This window comes from Poecilia reticulata, linkage group LG3 (assembly GCF_000633615.1).
Source record: "Poecilia reticulata strain Guanapo linkage group LG3, Guppy_female_1.0+MT, whole genome shotgun sequence".
Classification (NCBI taxonomy): domain Eukaryota; kingdom Metazoa; phylum Chordata; class Actinopteri; order Cyprinodontiformes; family Poeciliidae; genus Poecilia; species Poecilia reticulata.
The window spans coordinates 17,500,108-17,522,346 of NC_024333.1; the positions used below are offsets into that span (position 1 = coordinate 17,500,108).

Genomic DNA, 22,239 nt, shown 5'->3' on the forward strand with positions numbered 1-22,239 from the left:
TGGCTGATTAGCGGCAGTTTCAAACAGTTCTCACATCGTCTTCCGTAATAATAACTGGCAAACCTCAGTACAGAGTCTATTAAGCAGCATTATATAGCTCTGAGCAGAAATACGTTGCCTGGAAAATTAATTTTCTAATTTCTAAAAGATTTGCTTTTCGGATTAGAGAAATGATCTCCAAACGTGACAGCAGGATGCTCACGTGAACCTGGTTGAAATGTCGTCAGCAGAAAAATGTTCCAGTCTCCTGACCGTGAAATTTAGCATCAATAATGTGAAAGGAAACTTTCAAAGAGGCCAAGGATGTTGTATGCTGTGATCTTACACAACTGCTTTAGCATGCCATGCCAGGAAAAGAAAAGTATTTGGGGTGGGGAGAAAAGAACTAAAACTCTGTGAAGAAAGCAGAGGAAGGCCTGGAACAATCAGACCTTGTACTCGTCTAACAGCGGTGGAAAGTTTTCACTGACCAAAAGAAAAATGAGTTCAGCACCACACAGGGAAATTGGCAAAATAAAAATCACAACATGTTACAATTAAAAATCCATTACAGACTTAATCAATATGTAAGAGTGCAGATTTTTTAATAATTGCAAGAATTTTACAAAAGGGACACAATCCAAAACGAAATTAAGCTCTCATCGAATTTTAGGTTATTTTTTACAGCTGTAAAACATTCTCAGTGTGTTTTCGGCAAAATGCGGGGAGCCCTCAAAACGTTGTGCCAATGTAAAACAAAAACGATTAATTTTATTTTATGCACAATAAAAGCCAGCTTGTAATTTTATCCCTTTTTCATGGAGGTTTATACATTGACTTCAGAGAATATCTCTGAGTAGTAATTCCCAGTCCAAAGGTTTAGTTTCTTTGACTTAGAGCTATGAAACTCCTCAGTTTTCACTGAGAGAGACAAAAAGATACTTATCTGAGAAAATCTAATTATAAATTGTAAAAGTGCTGCTACAGAAGTGAAAGTGAATATTTTTAAGCTTTGTTGATATAGGAGAAACTTAGAAAAATGCATTATTTGTATAGAAATATAGATTTGATTTACATCAAAATTTTAGATATAAGCACATTTTTTGTTTGTTTGTTTGAAATACCACTTTCCTGAATCCTGCTGTCCATTCCTGTTCACCACCTGAATGTTTTCCAGTGCAAGATCCTGAACGGGAGGAGGTGACGGTGATTTCGGACGCTCAGCTGCCTCGCTCAGCCAAAAAGGGCAAAGCATCGGCCAGCTCCACTCCGCAGACCGGCAGTGAGAAGAAGGAGAGGAAGGGCAAACATAAAGGTTCGCCTGACGCAATTCAAATCAACAGGCCATGAAATATGTAACATCATGACTAATATTTACGTACTACAAGCAGTGTACAAGCAGTGTACTGTTGCTTTAACTGTAATTGTTATCCTTGGATCCTTGGATAACAATCACAGTTGAAGAGCTGAATGTTCAAACTACTCCTGGCAGCAAACATAATCGGTGTAGCTTTTCTCTTTTTTTTTTTGTCGGTGTCTAAGTCTGCAATGACATGTGACAGGAAGACTCATTAGAGGCTGAAACATTATGCAGATGAGAGATCACGAGTTTGTAAATGTCAGCCGTAGATTTGATGTACATCCTAGATCACTTACCTGCAATGTCTTGTTGTTTCTAACTATCATTTGCAGCAGGTACTACAATATTGAGATGCTTCTGCAGATTTCCTGGTTGAACAGAAAACCTGTATTTCAGTCGCAAAGATTTTTTTTGACATGTGAAGCAGAAATGAAATAGACATTATTGAGAAGCGTTTTTAACAAAGTTTGTTCTTGGTGAATGATGACCTGGCAGCGATCAACAGCCCGGCTGCCCAGCAGGACGACAGTCAGATCCAGATCCTGACGGTGGGCCATTCTGCTGCAGAGGAGGGCGAGGCAGAGCCGGTCATGAGCTGCACGCAGTCACAGAGTAAGCAGGACCTTCGTGTCACCATGCTGAAGAAAGGTAAAACCTCTGTTGTTTGAAAAGTCTTTCATGACATCCACAGCGTTCGGGTTCACTGAAATACTGGACAGGTTATCATCCTCACCACACACTCTGAGTGACACTAAATCTCTCAACAGCAAGGAGGTCATTGAAATCCAGCAAAATGTAGATTATTCTAATTATTTGTCATTTTGAAGTTCCTAGCACACTCAAATGACCACTGGAATTAAGCACCAGTCCCCCACATGACCCAGCAAGGATGAATTGGTTATAGACAATGGATTAAAATCTTTAAAACAGTGACTGTGCAGGTGAAATTAAAGTGGTGCTCTTAGACATCATGTTGAGTTATTCATTTTCTCCTTGGCTGAGCTCTAATTTTAGTTGTAACAATCAGCAAAGACTCGTATTTTTATATAAATAAAAAAATACAGTTATAAAATTAATATTTTATTTTACATGAGGAACAAATGAGCAGAGTTCCTTAAGTGTTATGTCTCTGTAATTGTCACGTGTCCAAATGAGCACCTGATAAAAACCCATCTTCTTCAGACCCGGAACACAATACCAGCAGTGTTGTTAGGATTTGAAGGGAAGCCTAACATTTTTTTTCAGCTAAACATACACCCTACACATAAAGTCGAAACAAATGGGAGCAATTACCAACTCAGGGTTTCCACTCTTGATGTGTGACGAACTGCATTAACTCGGCCTCAAACGTCTGTCTGATGGTAATTGCCGCTCTTCTTTTCTCTCATCTGTCAGTCACACTCCTCATCTCCACTCTCCAGCTCTCATTAGGGAAATGGTGCAGCAGCAAGTCAACCAAAACCAAATGTAATATTTTTTTTATTTTTTTGTGGTAATTAGGTCACGGGACAAAAAATAAATAAATAAAAGTATGTTATAGGCACATTGGAGCAACTGGTAACGCTGTTTGGTAAATAACCCTCCGTCTCTTTTGGTCTTCTGAGAAAACATAGCTCTGTGTTTATCCTGCTTCTCTTATTTTTTTACAAAATTAAGCACATGCCCACATTAACTTGGATAGAAATACTGAAATATTGGAAATAAAACACATTTTAAATTGGAGGTTATTTGTTGTTTATATTTAAACGTAGCTAACTGGGGTGTTGAGATACATTCGCTGATTTTTGCTAGTTTCTTTAATGTTGCAAACAATCCCAAGAAAAGACACAATTGTTTTAAAACAATAAGTAGTTATGCTCAGAAGGCAGAACATTAAGCAATAACTCTAGCAATAGAATAACTACAGATTAGATATGTTACCAACAAATAGTTAATTTGCAAAAATCTTGGTCTAGGACCCCTCTTACTTAATATCAATATGCTCCCACAAAGACAGTTGGAAAGTCGACCTTCTTTCAGCTGAAGAACATTTCCAGGTGTTCTAGCAACATGTGGAGAAATTCACCCAAGTACTTTTAGATGGATTGATTATTTCTACAGTGTCTTCATAGGTCTGCCAAAAAAAAAAAAAAAAAATCAATTACACTGCTTCGGCTGATCCACAACGATGCTGCTGGCATTCTTACTAAAACTAGGAAGATAGAGCACATTGCAGCAGTTCTAAAGTCTTTACACTGGTTTTGTGTAGCTCAGAGAATACATTTTAAAATTCTGTTTGTTAGTTTATAAGTCACTGCTTATCACCGCAATACATTAAAGATCTACGATTGTTGTACCAGCCTTCCAGACCGCTCAGGTCTTCTGGTTCTGGTCTGCTCTGCATCCCCAGAACCAGAACCAAACGTGGAGAAGCAGCATTCAGCTTCTATGCGCCACAAAGCTGCAACAAACTTCCAGAGAACTGCAAAAGAGCTAAAACACTGACTTCCTTTAAATCTCAACTAAATACCATCTGTCTATTGTTGCTATTGAACCACAAGAAATGAAACGTTGACCAACATATTTGATGTCTATTGTTGATTTTGTTGATGTCGCTCATAAAAATATAATGTTTGTTACAGGTTTTCTCAATTGTTGACTACAGTATATGATGTCTTTTGTGACTTTTTATATTGAGTTTTTATGACGTAAAGCACTCTGAACTGTCTTGTTTATATAAATAAACTTGATTGATTGATTGATTACCACATTTAAATTAAAACGGGTACAATATTTTTTAATGTTGTTTAGATGCTTTCAATTTTAAATCTTCTCCACAGCAATAAGTCTAAAGTGTGCAATCCTGCCGGTGGTTTTTTTCTTTCATTTTTCATTTTTTTCTTTTCTATTTGTGTTCTAAAGGTATTTCCAGCAGTATGAATTTTGATGAAGAAGAGGACGATGACGATGAAATTAGCTCAAGCTCTTCACAGCTCAATAGCAACACAAGACCAGGCTCTGCCACCAGCAAAAAGTCATGCAAGGTAAGATGAATTTCCCTCGTCACATCTTCCCTGTATTCTGCTTGCCTGTCGACTCTGGCACATTCACCATAGACCTGTGAATAAGCAGAGAGAGAATGCAAGTTCATTATGTTGCTCAGTTTCACTCCTAGCAATTTTATGGTTGAAGTTCAAGAAATTGAAAATGAAAGTTTAATATAATTAAAGTCATTTGCAATTTCCGGACCCATCATTTGTGTTTATTTGCTGTAATAATGTTTTCTTAAATCAACTGGCAAGATCTTTCAGCTACTAATAATCCCATAATTGTGTAACTCCAGGAAATAAAGTGGTCTTTAGGTACAGGAAACACACTTGAAATACTGAGCCCTTCAAAGAATACCCCTTTGAGATTACTGTGATCTGGGAACATGCTCCTGAAAACAGCTCTCCCCAGCACAATTCATATCAACACTCCCTGTGTTTCATAACCTTATATTGGCAAGCTGTTCAGCGACTAGACCATGGGAGTCCAGCTGTAGTCGTCAGCAGCCTGTATCCTGCCTGTTTTAGATTTTCACTGATTCAAGAAATATAGTAATGATTCCCTGCAGAACCTAAAGATGCAATAAGGAGGTAAAATAAGCCATTAATCCAACTGTGTTGGAGCATTGGACACATCTAAAAGATGCAGGACTGCACTGGGAAACCTCAAGAGCAAATTTATAATAGATACTTAAAATGGTTAACCCACAGCGTGCTTGTTGGAATTATGAAAGTAGATGTAAAGGGAGATCTGGCACGCCCTTTGTGTATGTATGAAGGGGAATGTCATCTCAAATTTATGACTTATTTCTGTAAAAAAAAAAAAAAAAAAACAATGGATTGCTGCCTTTTTGTAAAAAATAAAATAAATAAAAAAACATTGCCAGATGAAATAGTTTTGGATTTACAAAGAGCAGAGCTGTTTCAGTTTTACAGAAAACACAGGAACAATATTTACTGAAGACATGTCACAAAGGTGGAATCAACCCCTTATTCAACTGAAACCTGTCTGGAATAAATTGTGTAAATCACACTTAACTACAGAGTCTTCACTTTCGGAGGTTAATAAATAGAAGTCAAACAAACACACTCTGAAGAAGATCTGTCCTTACTGTGCTAATTAAGTAAGGTGCACTAAGGATCTCTGTCCCACTTACCTGTTGTCCTGAGACTGAGAGAACAGAGAGGTGTCAGGTGAGCACCCAGTAATGGAAACCGAATGTAAGAAAAAACAGATAATTTCTTTAATTCTTATGTTAAATTAGGACAATGACATCACTTACAACTGTTTTTTTATTTATTTATTCTCATGTAATGGTAACTAGTGGGAACATCTAACTAGTGCAATATTTTTCTAAAGGACAGGTGTAATAATTTTTATAACCTGCTAAACGTTTACACCAGCATTTTTTATGGTCACATGACACTGTAGCAGGAAAACGTTTTCTTCATCTCTTTCATCAATGCCCTGCATCTCTTCAGTTTCTTGCTGAAAGGAGGTCGTCTACATGCTGACATATAAACAAGAGCAAATTGCTCCCATCTGCTGGACCTGTGGAGCATGAGTTTAGTGCAACTTGCTTTGTGAGTACAGGGCAGAAATACAGCAAATACCAGGAGGAAATCAGGTGCAAAAAAAATAGAGATTGGGTCGCTTCATGAATTTCCCGCCTTCAGAAATGTTTGACTCTAAACATTTGTTATTTGGATACAAAATTTGTTAAGATCAGTTAAAATGCAATGCACATTTGAGATCTTATAATTTAATTGTAGTTAATTCAGTTTCATTAGTCTTCCTTATCATGTAAATATAGAAGACAATTACTGTAGTAAAATTCTTAGACAAAGAGTCTGTCAGTCAATCAAAGTAAAAACTGAAATTTAAGAAAAAAAGTGAACAGGTATAGGTAAACAATTAAATGATTTTCACTTAAATGGCCAACTAAAACACAACTTACATTAGAAGAGAAGAAAATGACACGACGTGAGTAAAAGTGATTAGCATTAACTTTGATAATCCATCCATCCATCAATTTTCTATACACCCTTGTCCCCAATGGGGTCAGGAGGGTTGCCGGTGTCTAACTCCAGCGAACGTTTCGGGTGGACAGGTCGCCAGTCTGTCGCAGAGCATTGATAACGTTTATCTAAAATCATGCAGTCAGATAATCTCTGAGCGCTACAGGCCCGAAGGATATTTACTACCTTTGGAACAATAAATTGCATGTTTCATCATTCGAAAATGAAAATGATTAATGTCTGGACACCGTGTTTACGGCTTTCACTTTCCGTATTTTCTCTCTGCTAGTCTAATCTCCATCTTCAGTCAACTCAATCTTCTTTCCTTCACTGGGTCTCTATTTTAGGCACAGTGTGCTCGTTTTCTGTCCCTGTGGACAGTTTGATCTTCAGACTCATTTTGCCACCTTACCCTGTTTTAACAAAACTCCCTAATGACATATCACCCACCCGACCACCATTTCACCCTCAGTGGGCTGCTGTCTTCCACAGGAGGTGGCCTCAGCACCCACTCCGCCAACAAATGAACCTGCCATCGATGTCGAGGATCTGGAGGAGTTTTCTCTGCGACCCGCACCACAGGGTGTCAGAGTAAAATGCAGAATCACCAGGGACAAGAAAGGCATGGACAGGGGAATGTATCCTACCTACTATCTTCACCTGGAGAGGGAGGACGGCAAGAAGGTGAGGGGGCTGTGAGACGAGCATTTCACAGAGGATTGTCAGTCTTTTTTTTTTTTTTTGCTGAAAAGTGTAGTAAATGTCTATTTCACAACATTCATGTAATTCTACTTCCTGGATTAAAATGAAGCGTTGATGCAACTGTATTTTTTTACAAGTTTTCTCTTTGGTTTCTGGCTCCATTTTCCTCAGGTATTCCTGTTAGCTGGAAGGAAAAGAAAAAAGAGTAAAACTTCAAATTACCTCATCTCCATTGATCCCACTGATCTGTCTCGTGGTGGGGAGAGCTTCATTGGAAAACTGAGGTGAATTCTTTGAAAAAACATGTTGCACTACAAAAGGGGATGTTTTTGCAGCATCACACAAAATTACCGACACACTGACTCTAAATTAAGTGACAGACTCCAGTCTGCGTTTAATGGTGCAAATTTTAAAATTGGGGTTTCCGTGTGGTGTTGGAAAAACTGGAAAAGTATGGCATTTGTTTTCTATCTTTCTGCATTTGAAGTATGGATAACAAGAAAATAGAATCTGAAAGGGTTTTTTTCATTTTCAGACTTTATTTCCTGCTGCACTGTCAACATAATATTTTTAAAAATGAAATATTGTATTTATATCTGTCCATTCATCTGTTTGACTTTCCAGCAATCATACAAACAATTCCTCCAACCATTTATCCCTCCATTAATCTTTTTATTCATCCATCTGTTCATCCATTCGTCTGTTTATCATTCATTTGTGTGCCTTCCTTTCAGGATTTTTATTTTTTGTTGCAGTTTCCATATTTATAGACTGAGAATGCCTGAAGTTTGAGTCTGAAAAAGTAGAGAACGTTGAACACTGGAAAACTAATGTCTGGTTGATATCAGATCGCTTGGTGCTGATATAAATGAGCTTTTGATCGTGGCAATTGAACGTAGCATTTTTTTAAGAGCCCTTCATTAGTGGAGATTAACGTGGCTCATTCATTTGGTTTTATCAAAGAAGCTGCGTAACTCTGAAAAATGTGACTGATTGCAAGTCATTGTTCTTTGTTAAAATGTTCAATGATCTGTTGATTAAAAATAATTATTGCAGCCTTGGATTGATGGGGCGTTGTACTGTGAACCTCAGAGAGAACATCAATCCAGCGACTCCATGGGAACTCAAACACAGCTTTACGCATTTTCATCTTCAGAGGCGGCCTGGCCTCTAGACTAGAGCTACAATCCTTCTTAAAAATGACATAGATCTATACTTTTATGAACTGTTGCATCTAATTTCTCAGGAGTTCTTGTGAGGACTGGCCTAAGTGAGGTGTGTCTTCTAAAAGAGACATAGACTCAGCTTTTGGAACTGTGGATATGAATGCAAATTTTTAGACTTTGATTGTAACGCTTCAGAAATGTTATTTAGTTCAGGTTTTGCGTGGACATTCAGATCAGAGTCCAGTAAAATACATTGAAGTTTGTTGGAATGTTACAAAAAACCTGTAATGTTCTAATTACAAGTTACAACATGTGAGAACGCTTAAAGTGAAATTAGAAATGAACACTTTTCCAAGGCTCTCTAAGCTGATGTTAATATAATTATTAACATGAGGGCACCTTTTCACATATTTACAGCTTTTGTAATGATCCTACAGAGGATTTTTAGCTTTCAATAAATACATACACCAATATACTCTAGCCCTTTCATGCATAGTGGTCACTACAGCGGACAGCTATATAAACGCCATTTTATTGTGTTTCTTGTAGATTTTTATGTTATAAATGCACACAGAACTCTGTTGATGCATGAGTGAAGTGAACACTCATGCATCATAAAATACACTATCAGCTACTTCTGTAGAATTGCAGAATTATAGTTAAATTCAACATGGCCGACAGGCGAAAAGCATGCCGACCAACCCATGCTTTTCGCCTTCTATTTTTTTACCCTTGCAGATAAAAAAAGATATTGTGACATCAAGTAATCCCTAAAGATTGATACTACTGATGTATTTTCCAAATAACAACTTTGTATTTGGAGAAAATTACAACTGGTCACCTAGAAAAAAAGAATCTAGAAAAATCATTTGTTTTACAATTATTTTCCCCACCTTTTTATGACTTAAGAAAACCAAAAACAGTTTGGAAAAAAATCCTGGCATAAAAAAATCATAAGTCATGCATGAAAGGGATAGTTCCATACAGCCACTAGGAAATGCCACCTCAATTTCCACCTAAATTGCTCTTTATATGTTAGTTCACATCAATCACACACTAAATCTTGAATTAGACTTGAATGCATAGTGCTGTTTTTGCAGGTCAAACCTCATGGGAACCAAGTTTACTGTTTATGACAATGGTCTGAACCCCATGAAGAGCACCACCAGCCTCGAAGCCAGCAATCTTCGCCAAGAACTAGCTGCCATTTGCTATGTGAGTATAAATATCCTGAGAATGAAATGCAACGGTTACCCGATTTGCAATTATGCAACATTTAATATTCTGCAGAAAAAGAGGGATGTGAGATTGCAGTAATAAAATTATAAACTGAAATTATAAACATGGCACATTTTTATTTTAGCATGCACCTTGACCAGTTCATCATTTATTCAATACAGGAAACCAATGTTTTAGGATTCAAAGGGCCTCGCAAAATGAGCGTCATCATTCCGGGAATGAACATGGACCATGAGAGGGTGTCCATCCGGCCGCGTAACGTAGGTCTCGCTGCCGCATATGTGCTAACCTATCCAACTCCCTGTAATAGTTTTATAATTGATCATAAAACTGAAATAGCTGTTCCTGAATGTGTTTGTTTGCTGTTCATTTCAGGAGCATGAGTCACTGTTGGCCAGGTGGCAGAACAAGAACACAGAGAGTGTGATTGAGCTTCACAACAAAACACCTGTGTGGAACGACGACACTCAGTCCTACGTTCTCAACTTCCACGGCAGAGTCACGCAGGCTTCTGTTAAAAACTTTCAAATTATTCATGACAATGACCGTAAGAGCCAAATGTTTTACATCGCTTTACTTTTGGGGATGATGCAAATTCTCAGTAATGCATTGACAGCATAATGTTCAGAGTCTGATTTTCTTTTCGTTGGCTCACTTTACAGAGCGGGTATAACCACAGGGCAAATCATTTTAATTGAGTAAAATTAGCAACGAGGGCAATAAATGTAGCAAATTAAAAAGATGTTGTGACATCAGCAAAGCTATTCCTGCAAAAAACAGTAATGTTGAACAGATAAAGAAATAGACATTAACAGAGCATTTTATTAGCTGTGAAAGGTTTTATCGGTTAGTTATTCAGGGGTTTTGTGAGACAGCCGAGGAGAACAACATGTAGGTAACAACAAAATAAAATAAATAAATAAATGAGCAAAATAACTTTCAGGTCAAATACTGTCATGAGAAAAATGAAGCACAACATCACTTCTTTCATCAGATTCAAGAGGGAAAGAAGCAGCTTAATGCTGCTAATTACATGCACATGATTAATGAATCATCAGCGAAAGTGACCAACTCTGTAAAAGGCTGTTTATACCTTTGAAAGAATTAGGGGTTATTAACTAAGTGACCTTAGCAAGGACATTGTAATTGCTTTTCAATCTGTAAAAAAGGTTGTGGTTATTCTAAAATTAGTGAGCCTGAGGAATCTGATGTGATAAAGATAATTCACAGGAAGCACAATTCTCAAAAACTCCTCGTCCTTTTAACATCTCAAACTTGACAGCCATTAGTTTGCTTCTTAACTTTTGCGTCTTGCCAGCAGAAGGCCTTTTCTCTCTGAAAAGCTTATGGCAGCACAGCTTAGGTTTGCATTTAAAACAGATTTTTTTCACAGTTCACACCACAATGTTCGGCTAAAATCAAATGCAGTTTAAGTATAAACATTTTGTGAAAACTGCTGAGCATGGTGGAAGAGGGGTCATGACCCCCACTGTATGGGAAAGTTTTTTGTTTTTTTTTGCATTCAGATGGGAATCAGTCTATCTGTTGGCTAAACCTTGGACCAAACTGGGTCACCAACAGGACAGTGGTCCAAAACACGGCCAATATACAGTGCAATAGTAAATTGGGCCAGAAGAAAATAATCCAAGGTGCTACAATAGTCCACCCAAGGTCATGACCTCAGATAAAATTAAAATGAAATTCTTTGGAGTGACATCAGAAAAGCTGCAATTTACAAGCATCATGTGTTGTAAACAATCTGAGAAACTGATCCAGAAATACAAATGGCAAGTGTTTACAACTAAGAGCTAGTTTATCAAGCTGTTTGAGAATTGGGTATACCTAGTCCATCCATCCATTTTCTGTACACCCTTGTCCCTTAATGGGGTCGGGAGGGTTGCTAACGTTCCGGGCGAGAGGCGGGGTCACCCTGGACAGGTCGCCAGTCTGTCGCAGGGTATACCTAGTCTTTTTACCTAAATTATAAGTTTAAATTTTTCTGAAAGATGCGTTCATGGATAGAATGCACATAAAGGTCATACTTAGTGGCAATGTAACTTCAACAATGTGATACATGCAGTTGTAGGAGCAACAGTCAATTAAGCAGAAGGGAAAGATCACCAGACACAAAGGGTAACGTTTGGAAAAAATAAAATAAAGCATAACACTTTGCAGAGTTTGATAGTGATTGAATATGCACATCGCTGGTTGTCTTGCTTTGCCATTGTCCGCCACATGGAGCTCAATCTTTACAACATAGTGTGAGATGACACAAAGTGTGTGGGCGTCTTTATTTACCCACTGGTTCCAACATGGGGCCTCTGGGACATCTGTATACCATATGCCACGTAACTGAACAACACAATCACCCATCCTCATGCAAGCCCAATGTTCATCCCTTGATAAACCCAAGTATTGGTAATCGTGTCGGCTGATTCTTCAAAGTATCCTCTGCCTCCTCACTTTCACTCACTGTTGTTACTTACAGTTTGAAACTCCTAGGACATAAAATTTCATTTTTTGTGTCTGTGTCAATTGAGTAAAACGTACGTTTTCTTTTGCAGCTGACTACATTGTGATGCAGTTCGGCCGTGTGGCGGAGGATGTCTTCACAATGGACTATAACTACCCAATGTGTGCGCTGCAAGCCTTTGCCATTGCCCTCTCCAGCTTTGACAGTAAACTTGCCTGTGAATAAACTCAAATCTGAGGTTCAAAGAAGAGCTGGTCTGCCTGTCCTTAAGGGCTGCTTATGTATCCCTCGGGTTGGTTTGACATCTTTAAATCACCCAATGCCCTGGAACTCCTGCATACTGCGAAATACATTGCGGGCTTCAAGTCCTCGGTGTCTGTGTGTGCCTGTGGTCGAAAAGGGGTAAATGGTCATGATCTGTGGAAGAAAACAAGCACAAAAAGTAATCCACTGGTAAAATCAAAGGAATTGGTCTTGACTTATATTGTAATTTTGTATACTGCAACTGCATTATAAAAACCTGCACTGTTTCTTTACGTAGTAGCTTTAGAAGTTTAACATTTCCTTACTTGTACATTTTAACTAATTAGTTAACAGGCACACAAGAGTGTGTTTGAGCAACTCCGTGTATTTTCTTTCTGTAGTCTACAGCACAGTCTCACACGTCCTTGTTGTGCATGAATTCTTCCCGGTAGATCAAAGATAACATGCTGATCAGAGTATTTTGTTATTTCCATATTTCATGCATGGTCATTTTATTTTCTGCAATCATTTGTAACAACTTCATCAGTGTTGGCAGTTTGGTGCTGCAAGCATTAACCGTCTTTGCAAAAAAAATTTTAAAAAATCACTTACTTCCAAAAGAATCAATTAGAGACTCCAACTTGAAAAGAGTAAAGGCATGTTACACAGTGCTGTCTACTACATATTGTGTCACACTGTTCAATGTGAATGTACAGGATGATGGTGCACTTTACTTTGAATTACGTGATGGAAAGATATATTGCTGTACATACTTTATTGTGCCTTTGAAGATGAACTCCAGTTTTAAAGTTTGGCCACAAAATGACTTGAACTTGAATTAATCTTTGTGTTTCTCGCCGTCCTCGCGTTCACCGAAGGTATTTCTCTATACTTCAGTTTACCTCAGATATATGTTCAGAATGGATGAACACATTTGGCTACAGAAGATCCAAGATAGTTTATTCCAAACTTTCAGTCCGTCTATAGGTAAATTATAATTAGCTTCACAACTTCGCTCTGTTCATTTCCTTCAAAGTTCATTAACACAGCATGACCTACTGCCAACAAACAAAGAGAGTGAATCCACCTTCTGTTTGAACACATATCTTTTTCTTGACATTTTCATGAACTTTAAGGAGTTTAATACATTCCTCATCTAAATGGCAGTAAATCAATATATCACACACTGCTCACATTTTTACTCGAAATATTTGTCCTCTTGCTTCTTCTAGGGCAGAGTCTTTTTTTGTCAAATGTAAAGTAGTAGATTTTATATTTTACAACCATTAAAAAAATATATGCTGAATGACAGCAAAGAGCAATCGCTGATGCCGCTATTGTTACTGTGGGTTCTGAGAAGATCTTTAACAAATGTGCTATTCTTGTATTCAGTTGTGTTCTATTTGAAATTTCTATTTCCAAATGGTTGATACTCTTGCTGTAAAGTCTGCTTTTCTCACATGTGTCCAGGACCCGGAGGTTCTGTCATTTTCCGATTTCTGTGCTCTCGTCATTATGTACAGTAAATGGTGTACAATTTTACTCTGGTGGTATAAACAAAGTCCTTTGATCATGAGAAAAATAAACTTGCAATCTGTCAAATGAAATATCCTGGATGTCTTCATACCAGTAAAATGTCACAAAAATCTGTCATATCAGTCATATACCACCTACTATTATTTATTTTTTTTGGTAAAAAACAGAGCATTCTCACTATGTCACAGATTGTAGAAATGTCTGAGACAACAATGCTTGACTTAAACCAAGCATATAAAATCACATAGTCACTGTCGTACCCTGATTTCAAACCTCTCATCTGTGCCACTTTCTTGGTGTTTATATTTCTATTTGTATTTTAGAGTCATCAGAGGGACAAAAACATAAAAGCTACTAAATAACCTAATTTTGTTCTTTTGTTCTGGTCCTTGACTGTTCACCCAAATGTGGCTGCAACAAGGAAAGATGTTTGAATTTGTATTAATTTCAACTTGACATATAAAGGGCATTATAAATAAAATTGGTTATTAGTATAATAATAATTATTATTATTCCATCTCTATATTATCAAAATAGCAAGGCTTAGTGCAAAAGCAGTGATGTTCATCTTGTTAAAGGTTATAAAAAGTATAGGTAACTGTACCTAATTGCAAGATTTTTACATTGCAATCTTACTTTCATGTCTATGAAGACTGAAACATCCCCCTTTGTTGATGAAACATGATCAGTAAAAATAACATTGGAACTAAAACAACAGCTGCTGAAATCATCTGTGAAGACAGAAACATTTCTGTGACAATGTAATTAAAATGCCCAGCTGTAGTTGAAGAATGTTGCTATTACTGTTAATGACCAACTACAAATGGAAAACCAACCACAATATGTGTGTCTAGAAATAAAGAGGCATGTTGCTGCAGGTTAGAGTAGTAGCAGCTGTCTTTTTGAAACCATATCCACCTTATTCCTCAGAGGCTTACCGCTGAAACGATTATGGGTCTTACTTCCGGCGCCCACCGGAAGTAGTATTTCATTGTAATTTGTAGGGTTTTGCTAATCTATATTCATGATAGAAGTTACATCTCTCTTTTCGGTTATTGTACAATATTTTGTCAAACTTGTTTACGGACATGCCTCTCTGCTATCAGAGAGCTGCTCCGTACAGAGGAACACTAGAACACTTTGGTTTGCTGACTTCTTACAAATGTAAAACAAAGGACACAAGTTCTTCAGCTCCAAATTTCAGTCAATTCCTGAGTGGACTATAAGTGAATTTAGTCAGTAACACACAGATGATGATTTAAAGATGCACAACGGGAATCGATGGTGGACACTTACAGATTTAATTGTAAACGTCAGTAGACAAACCTAAATACTTGAAAAGCAAGCCATGACACAAAACTAAAACAAACAAAACAGGTCTTTCTTAAGAAACAAAATGTAAACAAACAAATAGCCATTTCTAGTATTTATAAAAATATTACCCCTCCACGTTGAGAATTAGGTCATTCCTTGGGGATGGGGGGGAGAAATCATGTATGTTTCTCACTATGTCGTAGCCATTGTCTTTGGTGTTATTGCTGCTTATCAGCAAAGACAGTTGATCGTTTTTCCCTGAAGGAACATCATTTCAGTGAGGAGTTGGGATAATCTGTGGAGCTCATCATGTTGCAGCTTATTCAACCCTGCTCAGTCAAACCAAACCATAAGGGGGAGCCAAATATTCATCTTATGTTCCCAAAAAAGCAGGGACGTCAGTCAAGATGTCAGCAATGTGTGGTGAATTGCTTTTTTCTGTTATGAGGGTGTTGGCTTCAAAACTTATGCAATGTGGTGAGTTTTACCCTTTTATTAAGCTTGTTTCTGAAATGTGTCACTTGTACCTGTCAGCAGAGTGTTGCATTTTTACAAGAGTTTTGTTTCTCAGTCTCCCTGTTGGTGATGATACTTGCCTGATAAGTGTAATTTACAGCAACGTTTCCGCTCTCCATTACTACTGTTCATGACAAATATGTGAAAGAAGGGATTAACAAAGTTTCAAATAAGTGATAAGTGACATAAAAACAAGCAGAGGTGAAAGTATTTCAAAATAGAAATTAGGTATGTAACATGTTCCTTCTTCCTTTTACTGATGGATTATGAAGAATTTAATTGGTTGCTTAGGTTGCTGTAAAACTTTCTCTTTCTCTCCTGTTTCTCATCCTCAGGACATTCTGTCCGACCTCTTTTGGGACGTCTGCGGGAATCAGATGTTCATCTTCCGTCGGTGCCAAAGTTAACAAATACTCCTCTTCATCTTCCTCTGCTTGTTCCTCTGGATTTGAAGAGCCTTCACAACTAAACTGCAGGCTTTCTGCCTCCATCAGAGGATCATCGTCAGCTTCCTCCTCCTCTTCTGCTTCTACATCCTCCTCCGTTTCCTCCTCTGTTTCCTCCTCCTCTTCCTCCACCTCTTCCTCGAAGGTGTCCTCTTTGGGATAGTGGAACACGTGTTTCTTCTCACTGAAGGTTATTTGCTTCCTCCCTCCCCTGTGTTGTTGCAGCTCTTTGCTCACCTCCAAACCGACTCTTTCCGGCTTTCTGCCAATAACAGGAGGAGCAGGAATGAGCAACTGTTTCTTCTCCTCTTCTTCCTCCTCTTCTTCCTCCTCTTCCTCCTCCACATATTCAAGCTCTTTGTCCTCTTCTGCTTCCTCTTCTACTTCCACAACTTCTTCTAATTCATCCTCTTCGTCTTCCTCGTCTAAATCTTCTTCTTCTGCCTCTTTTTCCTCTTCCTCTTCATCTTCCTCTTCCACAATGGAGAGTTTCCTGGCCATGATCTCTTCCTCTTCCTGCTCCATCCTCTCTGCAAGGGCCTCAGCAGTGGGTTGGCTGGGATCCTCCTCCAGCTTAATGGTCTCATACTTATGTCTATCACTGGACTCATCATACGCTGGATAAGTCTCCTCTGGATAGCCTGTGTTAATGGAGCATGGAAATAGTCAGCTTTACATAAATAAAATGCTCGGGGTTTCACTGGAGGTAAGCCCTGCTCCTCAAACATGTTTTTTTAATTATTAGAGGCGCTTGAGGATTTACACTTGAGCACATACCTTCCCAATCTGCACCGTAGGGGACCTCCTCAGCCTCCATCTCGGGAGAGGCTCCCTCCAAACGGCCCTCCTGCATCAGCAGTGTGATCTGTCGGAGTTGCCTCAGGAGTTTTTCTTCCTTCTTTGATGTTGAAGTTTTGCTCTTTCGCTTTCTGCCACTGTGAAGCAGCACAAGTTAACTCGAGAATCTCAGGCACACGACTATTTATATATAAAATAAAAAGCTAGCTGTCAGGTTTTTACAAAACTGCAGCACAAGGTACACAAGCTGCATTTTTGCTCATAAATTCCTCAACTGTTTGGATTTCCCAAAAGTGTGTTATTTTAGAAATATCAATTATATCTTCTGAGGCTCATGAGTGAATGATTACCCACTTATTGTTTCTTTTTTTAACTGAATATCGCCGTAGAAAGTGCACCGCTTACTGGCGCAGCAGCTCTGCTACTTTGCAAGGATTTCATTCTTTTGAGATTTTTGCTCTTCATTTTCTAGTTGAAAATATTACTTCTTTTGGAGTTATTTTCATTCTCAATGTTTGCCTTTTCTACTTAGCCTAGTCTCCCATCAAATAATACGTTTCAGTCAGGGAAAGAAGCTCCTTACCTTGAAGAACAATGACTCCTCCCTGAGACGATCCTCTCTAGCATCATTTCTGTTTGCAGAAGTTTCTCCTGAAGCCTGGCAAGCTCATAATCAGTAGCTATACATTTCATACAAATAAAGGGATCAATATCAATAAACAGTGTGATAATAAAAAAAAACCCCCACAAACTTTGCAAATCATTTCAGATAATTAAAAACAAAATCAAGATCACTTTGGTGTGCTTTCAAAATGAATTCTGGCAGTTTTCCTTGGTTTTTCCTAATATTTCTCTTAAAAGAATAAAATACAAAAAAAGGAAAAAAACAAAAAGAACAAACACAAAATGATCAATCAAAAAGTCTAAGCCACACTCAGAGCTAACAAATACTTTCTCCGTCGGAAAGAACTTACCACTTGTGTTTGATGTGGTTTTTGTCTTGTCTGTTGAATAGATCCCTGAGTTGTTCACCTTTCCCTTGCATGTTAGCTGTGAACAGACATACAGTTATGATTACTAGGGCTGTGCAAAGGGCTAGTGCAAAGCATCTTTTAATTGTCACAGTTTATAGTTTAAATAAAACTCATAATCGCCTTGAGAACATTCAACTGAGTATAAAGATACTGAACAATAACTAAATATAAGAATCATTATTATAAGGCGTATTCATCCCACACTCAATAATCTACCAATTAGGGAGGTTTGTTGCAGTGATTACCTTATACATAATATAAAGGATGTAAAGCAGAATCCCAAAGCCATATGTGGGTATGACTTGAGCCATCAGGTTGTATTTCTTGCCCCGCCCAATACTTTGAACTTTAACCCTGGCTTCAACGGTGTGTGTGAGGGGGCGAGAAGAATCGACCTCCCACCGCTCCGGGTCGTCTGACACTGACAGCTGATGCATCCCAGGAGGGTAAAACCCAGGTCCAACTGCAGGAGGTAAAAAAACAATCACTGCTTGAATTTATTTTTTAAACACTTGTTTAAAAAGAAAGTTAGTTCCTAATGATTTTTGTTTGCACAACCAACTAATTTGAAAGTTGCAGATTTGCTAATTGTCGGGATATAGTTGTATTATCATTCTCTTTTTCAGGCATGTTTGAAATGAAGTTTTGCAGTAAACCTTTAATAAAGTATATGAAGGAGTAACGTCAGCTGCTTATTTAAAATACAAAATGTTTCAATGAAAGATGTGGTGCTGTAATGTTTTAAAAAAGTGCCTCATAATTTCAGAAATATTAATAAAGAAACTACCTTTCATCCTCTAACAACAGAGGTAATTGGATGTGCACCTTTAAAAAAATTTTTTTTAAAGTATCTACTTTTAGAAATTCATTCCAAAAAACTTTTGGGCACCATCAGTTGTTTGGGTGAGATTCCCATCAGTAACGTTTTTGCCCTGTCTCTTTCTTCTTGTTTTATCATGAACTCTGAACTAAGCTGAATCATATTAGGTCTGATGTGTGTTAAATGTTGCTTTGAGTTATATTGTGAGGTCCTACATGAGTTGCTATTTTGGTCCTGTAGTGATTTTAAAACATCTCTTTTTCAGGTTTACCACTGCTTCATGTTTTCTCCAGGAATAGAGAATGGCTCTCATTCATTTGCTAGAGTTCTATCCTAATGCTTCAGAAATAACTTCGTAATCTTCTCCATTGTGACTGACTTTGGTTTATTTTGTTTTTTTTTGTATGTGCTCTTTATAAATCAGAACATGATCTGTTGCTTTTTGGAATCTTTTTTTCCCTCATCATGCCAGATAAGTGCCATTAAAGGGAATACTCATCAAGCAGTAATCAATCCCAGTTGTAACAGGTATAATCAAACTAAAACATTATTCACACTCGTTGGCATTGGGTTTCCATATCACCAATTTTGTTTGGATAATCTTTTAAATAAAATCGTCATTTGGAAACTGCTTTTCACGTTGACTCAAGTTAACGTTGCCGGATAATAAAACTTGCTGGATCTTAAACATGAGAAATCTCTAGAGGCACATTTTTTATCTTGATTTTGATTTTTTTTCCAGCACTGCACATAAACTTCTCTTACCACATAAGCATGTATTAAAAACCATTACAGTAAACACATTTACAGTAGGGCGAGTTTTTAACCCTTGAAAATTCTTTGTATAATACTAGCTGACAACAACAACAACAACAGAGGGACTCAAGATGGAGTAGGACAGATGATGACCTGATAAAATGCCTTACCCTCAGACTGGCCCCTCTCATTTTTTCCTCTGGGTAAAAGCATCCTGGGCAGGAAGAGAGACACACAAAGAACAGAGCATGATATCAGGGTAACCTTCTGGCAAGTTGTAATGGTCATTCTGTCTCAGAAAATGACCGCCATCCAGTATTTTGTCTTTACTAGAAAAGCGAGATTCTGTCCCCAGATGTCAGCTCTCATGTGACGATGCTGCAACCAGATTAGTGAGGATTAGAGAAGCTGCATTCAAGCGCTGTCTGAAATATGGGCTATAAGTCTGTAAACAGAAACCAGCTGCTTGTTGTATAATTTTATAGACTTTTAACTACCACAGTCTGAAGATGGATAATAAAGCAAGCAACCCCTTGATTTAATGCTCCAAGTTGAATTTATTAAATCTGTCTTAAACTTAGCAGAGTCAAGGGCCACTGAAAGGTGCTATAAATCCATTAGTCAATAATGTTCTGAACTTATTAGAAGAAACTTATAATTAGGTCATGCATCTTTTTTTTGTTGCACAAAACAAGTGAGTAGCTGCTCTCAGTGGTAAGTCTTGAATATATTTACAGCACATCTGAGTCAATACAGATAAGGGGAGAATTAGCAGTTAAAGTTATAAAGAAATCACAACAGACTTTTCTTCAGCTATGATTTAAAGCTTGATTCATGCCAAACTTGGATAATGAAAATGTTACTTCAGCTGTTTTCAGATTTAGCTGAATTATATTCTCAAACTTTCAAAAATCAGATGTAAGCACACTTTCAAAAATCCTCTTCAGACGATGTTCAGGTTTAAGGGTCCACTCCCACTTGGGCATTTCTGTTCTGCGAGATTCAGATGATTTTCTGGTGGATTAGCTCATATTTTCACCTTGCAAATAGATACTCATTTGAATCAGGTGTGTTGAAGGAAACATTGATCGCATGCAGTGTTGGGGGTCTGATGTCCAGAACCAAGTCACACTGATTAAGAAACACTTAAATTAAAATTTGTTTTAATGAATCATATAGGAGCACACTTTCAACATTTTTATTGAAGTGGTAAATGCTCTCTTTTGATGTAAAAGCAAGTAAAGAAGCAAATAAATCACATTAACAATACAAAATCAATGCAAAACAGTGATGACTCTTGAGTGTAAGAAAACAGAGTAATGCTGTAGTCAACAATGATTTAAACATTTATTATGTTATCATAAAATGTTACTAAACTTATAGCTTTGGATACAAATGTTAAATGAGGCGATGTGAACGTAACACAACCTATCACTTCAATCTGGAGTGGGAGTGCACTTCATATCAAAGACCAGCAGATGGCACCAGAGATTCAGTTACAAAAATACCACAACTTCAAGTCAAGCCCTCACAAACTTGACTGTGAAGTAACAATGTGCAATTTTTACAATATTTTTTCATGTAGTTTTGCTAAATATAGACGTGTCTGAAAATGGTCTAAGTAATAATTACATATGTCAGAAATGTTTAACAACATCACATGGAAAACTGGAGTAAGACACAAGATGAATTTTGATGGAAATTTGTTACATTGCCATTAGCATTTGACAACTGAGTTTTTTTAAATTTCCATAGATTCATCCATTGTTTCTAGTAACTTGTCTTTGCAGGGTCATAAAGGTGCAGGTGTCCTGTGGTCGTCATGTGAGAGGCGGGGTTTGTCCTGGAAAGGTTGCCAGTCCCTCACAGCAGTGCAGAACTCATAATGTAAAAGAGGAAAACATGAAGGTCATACTGGTATCACGATGACTTAAAGTTATGTTTTAGCTTTTGTAACGTTAATGTATTTCTTTCACCTTTCATGTGAAGTTAGTAAGGCACCTAAAGCAAACATAACTCTTATCCTTAATTAGCTGGAAACAGATACATTATTTAAAAATATAGATATATTTCATTCATGTGGTTGTGTTAACCTAATGCGACGAAGGCCTAACATCTACATTTAAAAGAAGTAATTTGCAGTTTTCTTTATCATTCTATATGAACTGCTCAACAAATATGAATAAAATAATACCCCAAACTTTATTGATCAAAATAGGACTGATGGGCCTTTGTTTGTTTATAAGCTTCTTGTTGGTAGGGATGATGACAGACAGAACGGTCAAACTTGATGAACGTTTCTGCTTTCTGAGCTTTTAATGAAAATTGTTGTAAAGTTAAGTTGCTTTATATTGTACAGGTGCATCTAAAAAATAGAAAGTTTAATATTTCAGAAGCTGAAGCTAATATTTGAATAATATATTATTAATTAAACATAGAATGGAATATTTTAGGCCTTTATTCCTTGTCATTTTGATGATTATAGCATACAAAACAAAAAATACTAAATTCAGTGTCTCACTCTAATCAACTGATTAAGTCAAAAAAAAAAACAAACCCCAAAGGTGTTTTGAGCCTCTAAATGAGCGGCGTCAAACTCATTTTCATTTAGGGACCCATCACGATTAGGATTGTCCTCATTGGGTTGTTTTTGCAGAATGTATTGATAAACTATCAACAAACTGTTTTAATATTACAGCATCCTCTATATTTGACGAGCACTTCTAAAACTTAAATATTTAACATCGAAGTAATTTTCCACGATGCAATTAAAAACTGATTTAATTTGACTAAAAAAAAAAAAAATATATAT

At 37.3% G+C, this 22,239-nt stretch overlaps 2 protein-coding genes across 3 annotated transcripts in view; one reads left to right on the plus strand and one right to left on the minus strand.

Moving 5' to 3' along the window:
• The window catches only part of tub (TUB bipartite transcription factor), a 43,711-nt gene extending 29,897 nt beyond the window's left edge, over positions 1–13,814 (plus strand). For both annotated transcript variants that reach the window (XM_008405242.2, XM_008405243.2), the window contains exons 4-12: positions 1,157–1,294; positions 1,835–1,987; positions 4,241–4,362; positions 6,877–7,068; positions 7,258–7,370; positions 9,353–9,467; positions 9,653–9,751; positions 9,867–10,038; positions 12,056–13,814. In XM_008405242.2, coding sequence (XP_008403464.1) covers positions 1,157–1,294; positions 1,835–1,987; positions 4,241–4,362; positions 6,877–7,068; positions 7,258–7,370; positions 9,353–9,467; positions 9,653–9,751; positions 9,867–10,038; positions 12,056–12,189 — 1,238 coding nt within the window. In that variant the 3' untranslated portion in view covers positions 12,190–13,814. The remainder of the gene's footprint in view (positions 1–1,156; positions 1,295–1,834; positions 1,988–4,240; positions 4,363–6,876; positions 7,069–7,257; positions 7,371–9,352; positions 9,468–9,652; positions 9,752–9,866; positions 10,039–12,055) is intronic.
• Positions 13,815–15,023: 1,209 nt separating this feature from the next.
• Positions 15,024–19,798, minus strand: ric3a (RIC3 acetylcholine receptor chaperone a). Its single transcript, XM_008405244.1, has 6 exons — positions 19,598–19,798; positions 18,097–18,314; positions 17,792–17,867; positions 17,401–17,497; positions 16,797–16,954; positions 15,024–16,660 (listed from the first exon to the last, which is right to left on the minus strand). The coding sequence occupies exons 1-6, from the start codon at positions 19,713–19,715 to the stop codon at positions 15,861–15,863; spliced, it is 1,467 nt and encodes a 488-aa protein (XP_008403466.1). The 5' UTR covers positions 19,716–19,798; the 3' UTR covers positions 15,024–15,860.
• Positions 19,799–22,239: the final 2,441 nt, after the last annotated feature.

Bases quoted from the DNA above. Each gene is read 5' to 3' on its own strand.
- ric3a (XM_008405244.1), bottom strand. From the start codon at position 19,715: ATGACCATTACAACTTGCCAGAAGGTTACCCTGATATCATGCTCTGTT. The intron at 18,315-19,597 runs GTAAGGCATTTT...TACCTCCTGCAG, and splicing joins TGAGAGGGGCCAGTCTGAGG to TTGGACCTGGGTTTTACCCT. The intron at 17,868-18,096 runs GTAATCACTGCA...GTCTGTTCACAG, and splicing joins TCCTTTATATTATGTATAAG to CTAACATGCAAGGGAAAGGT.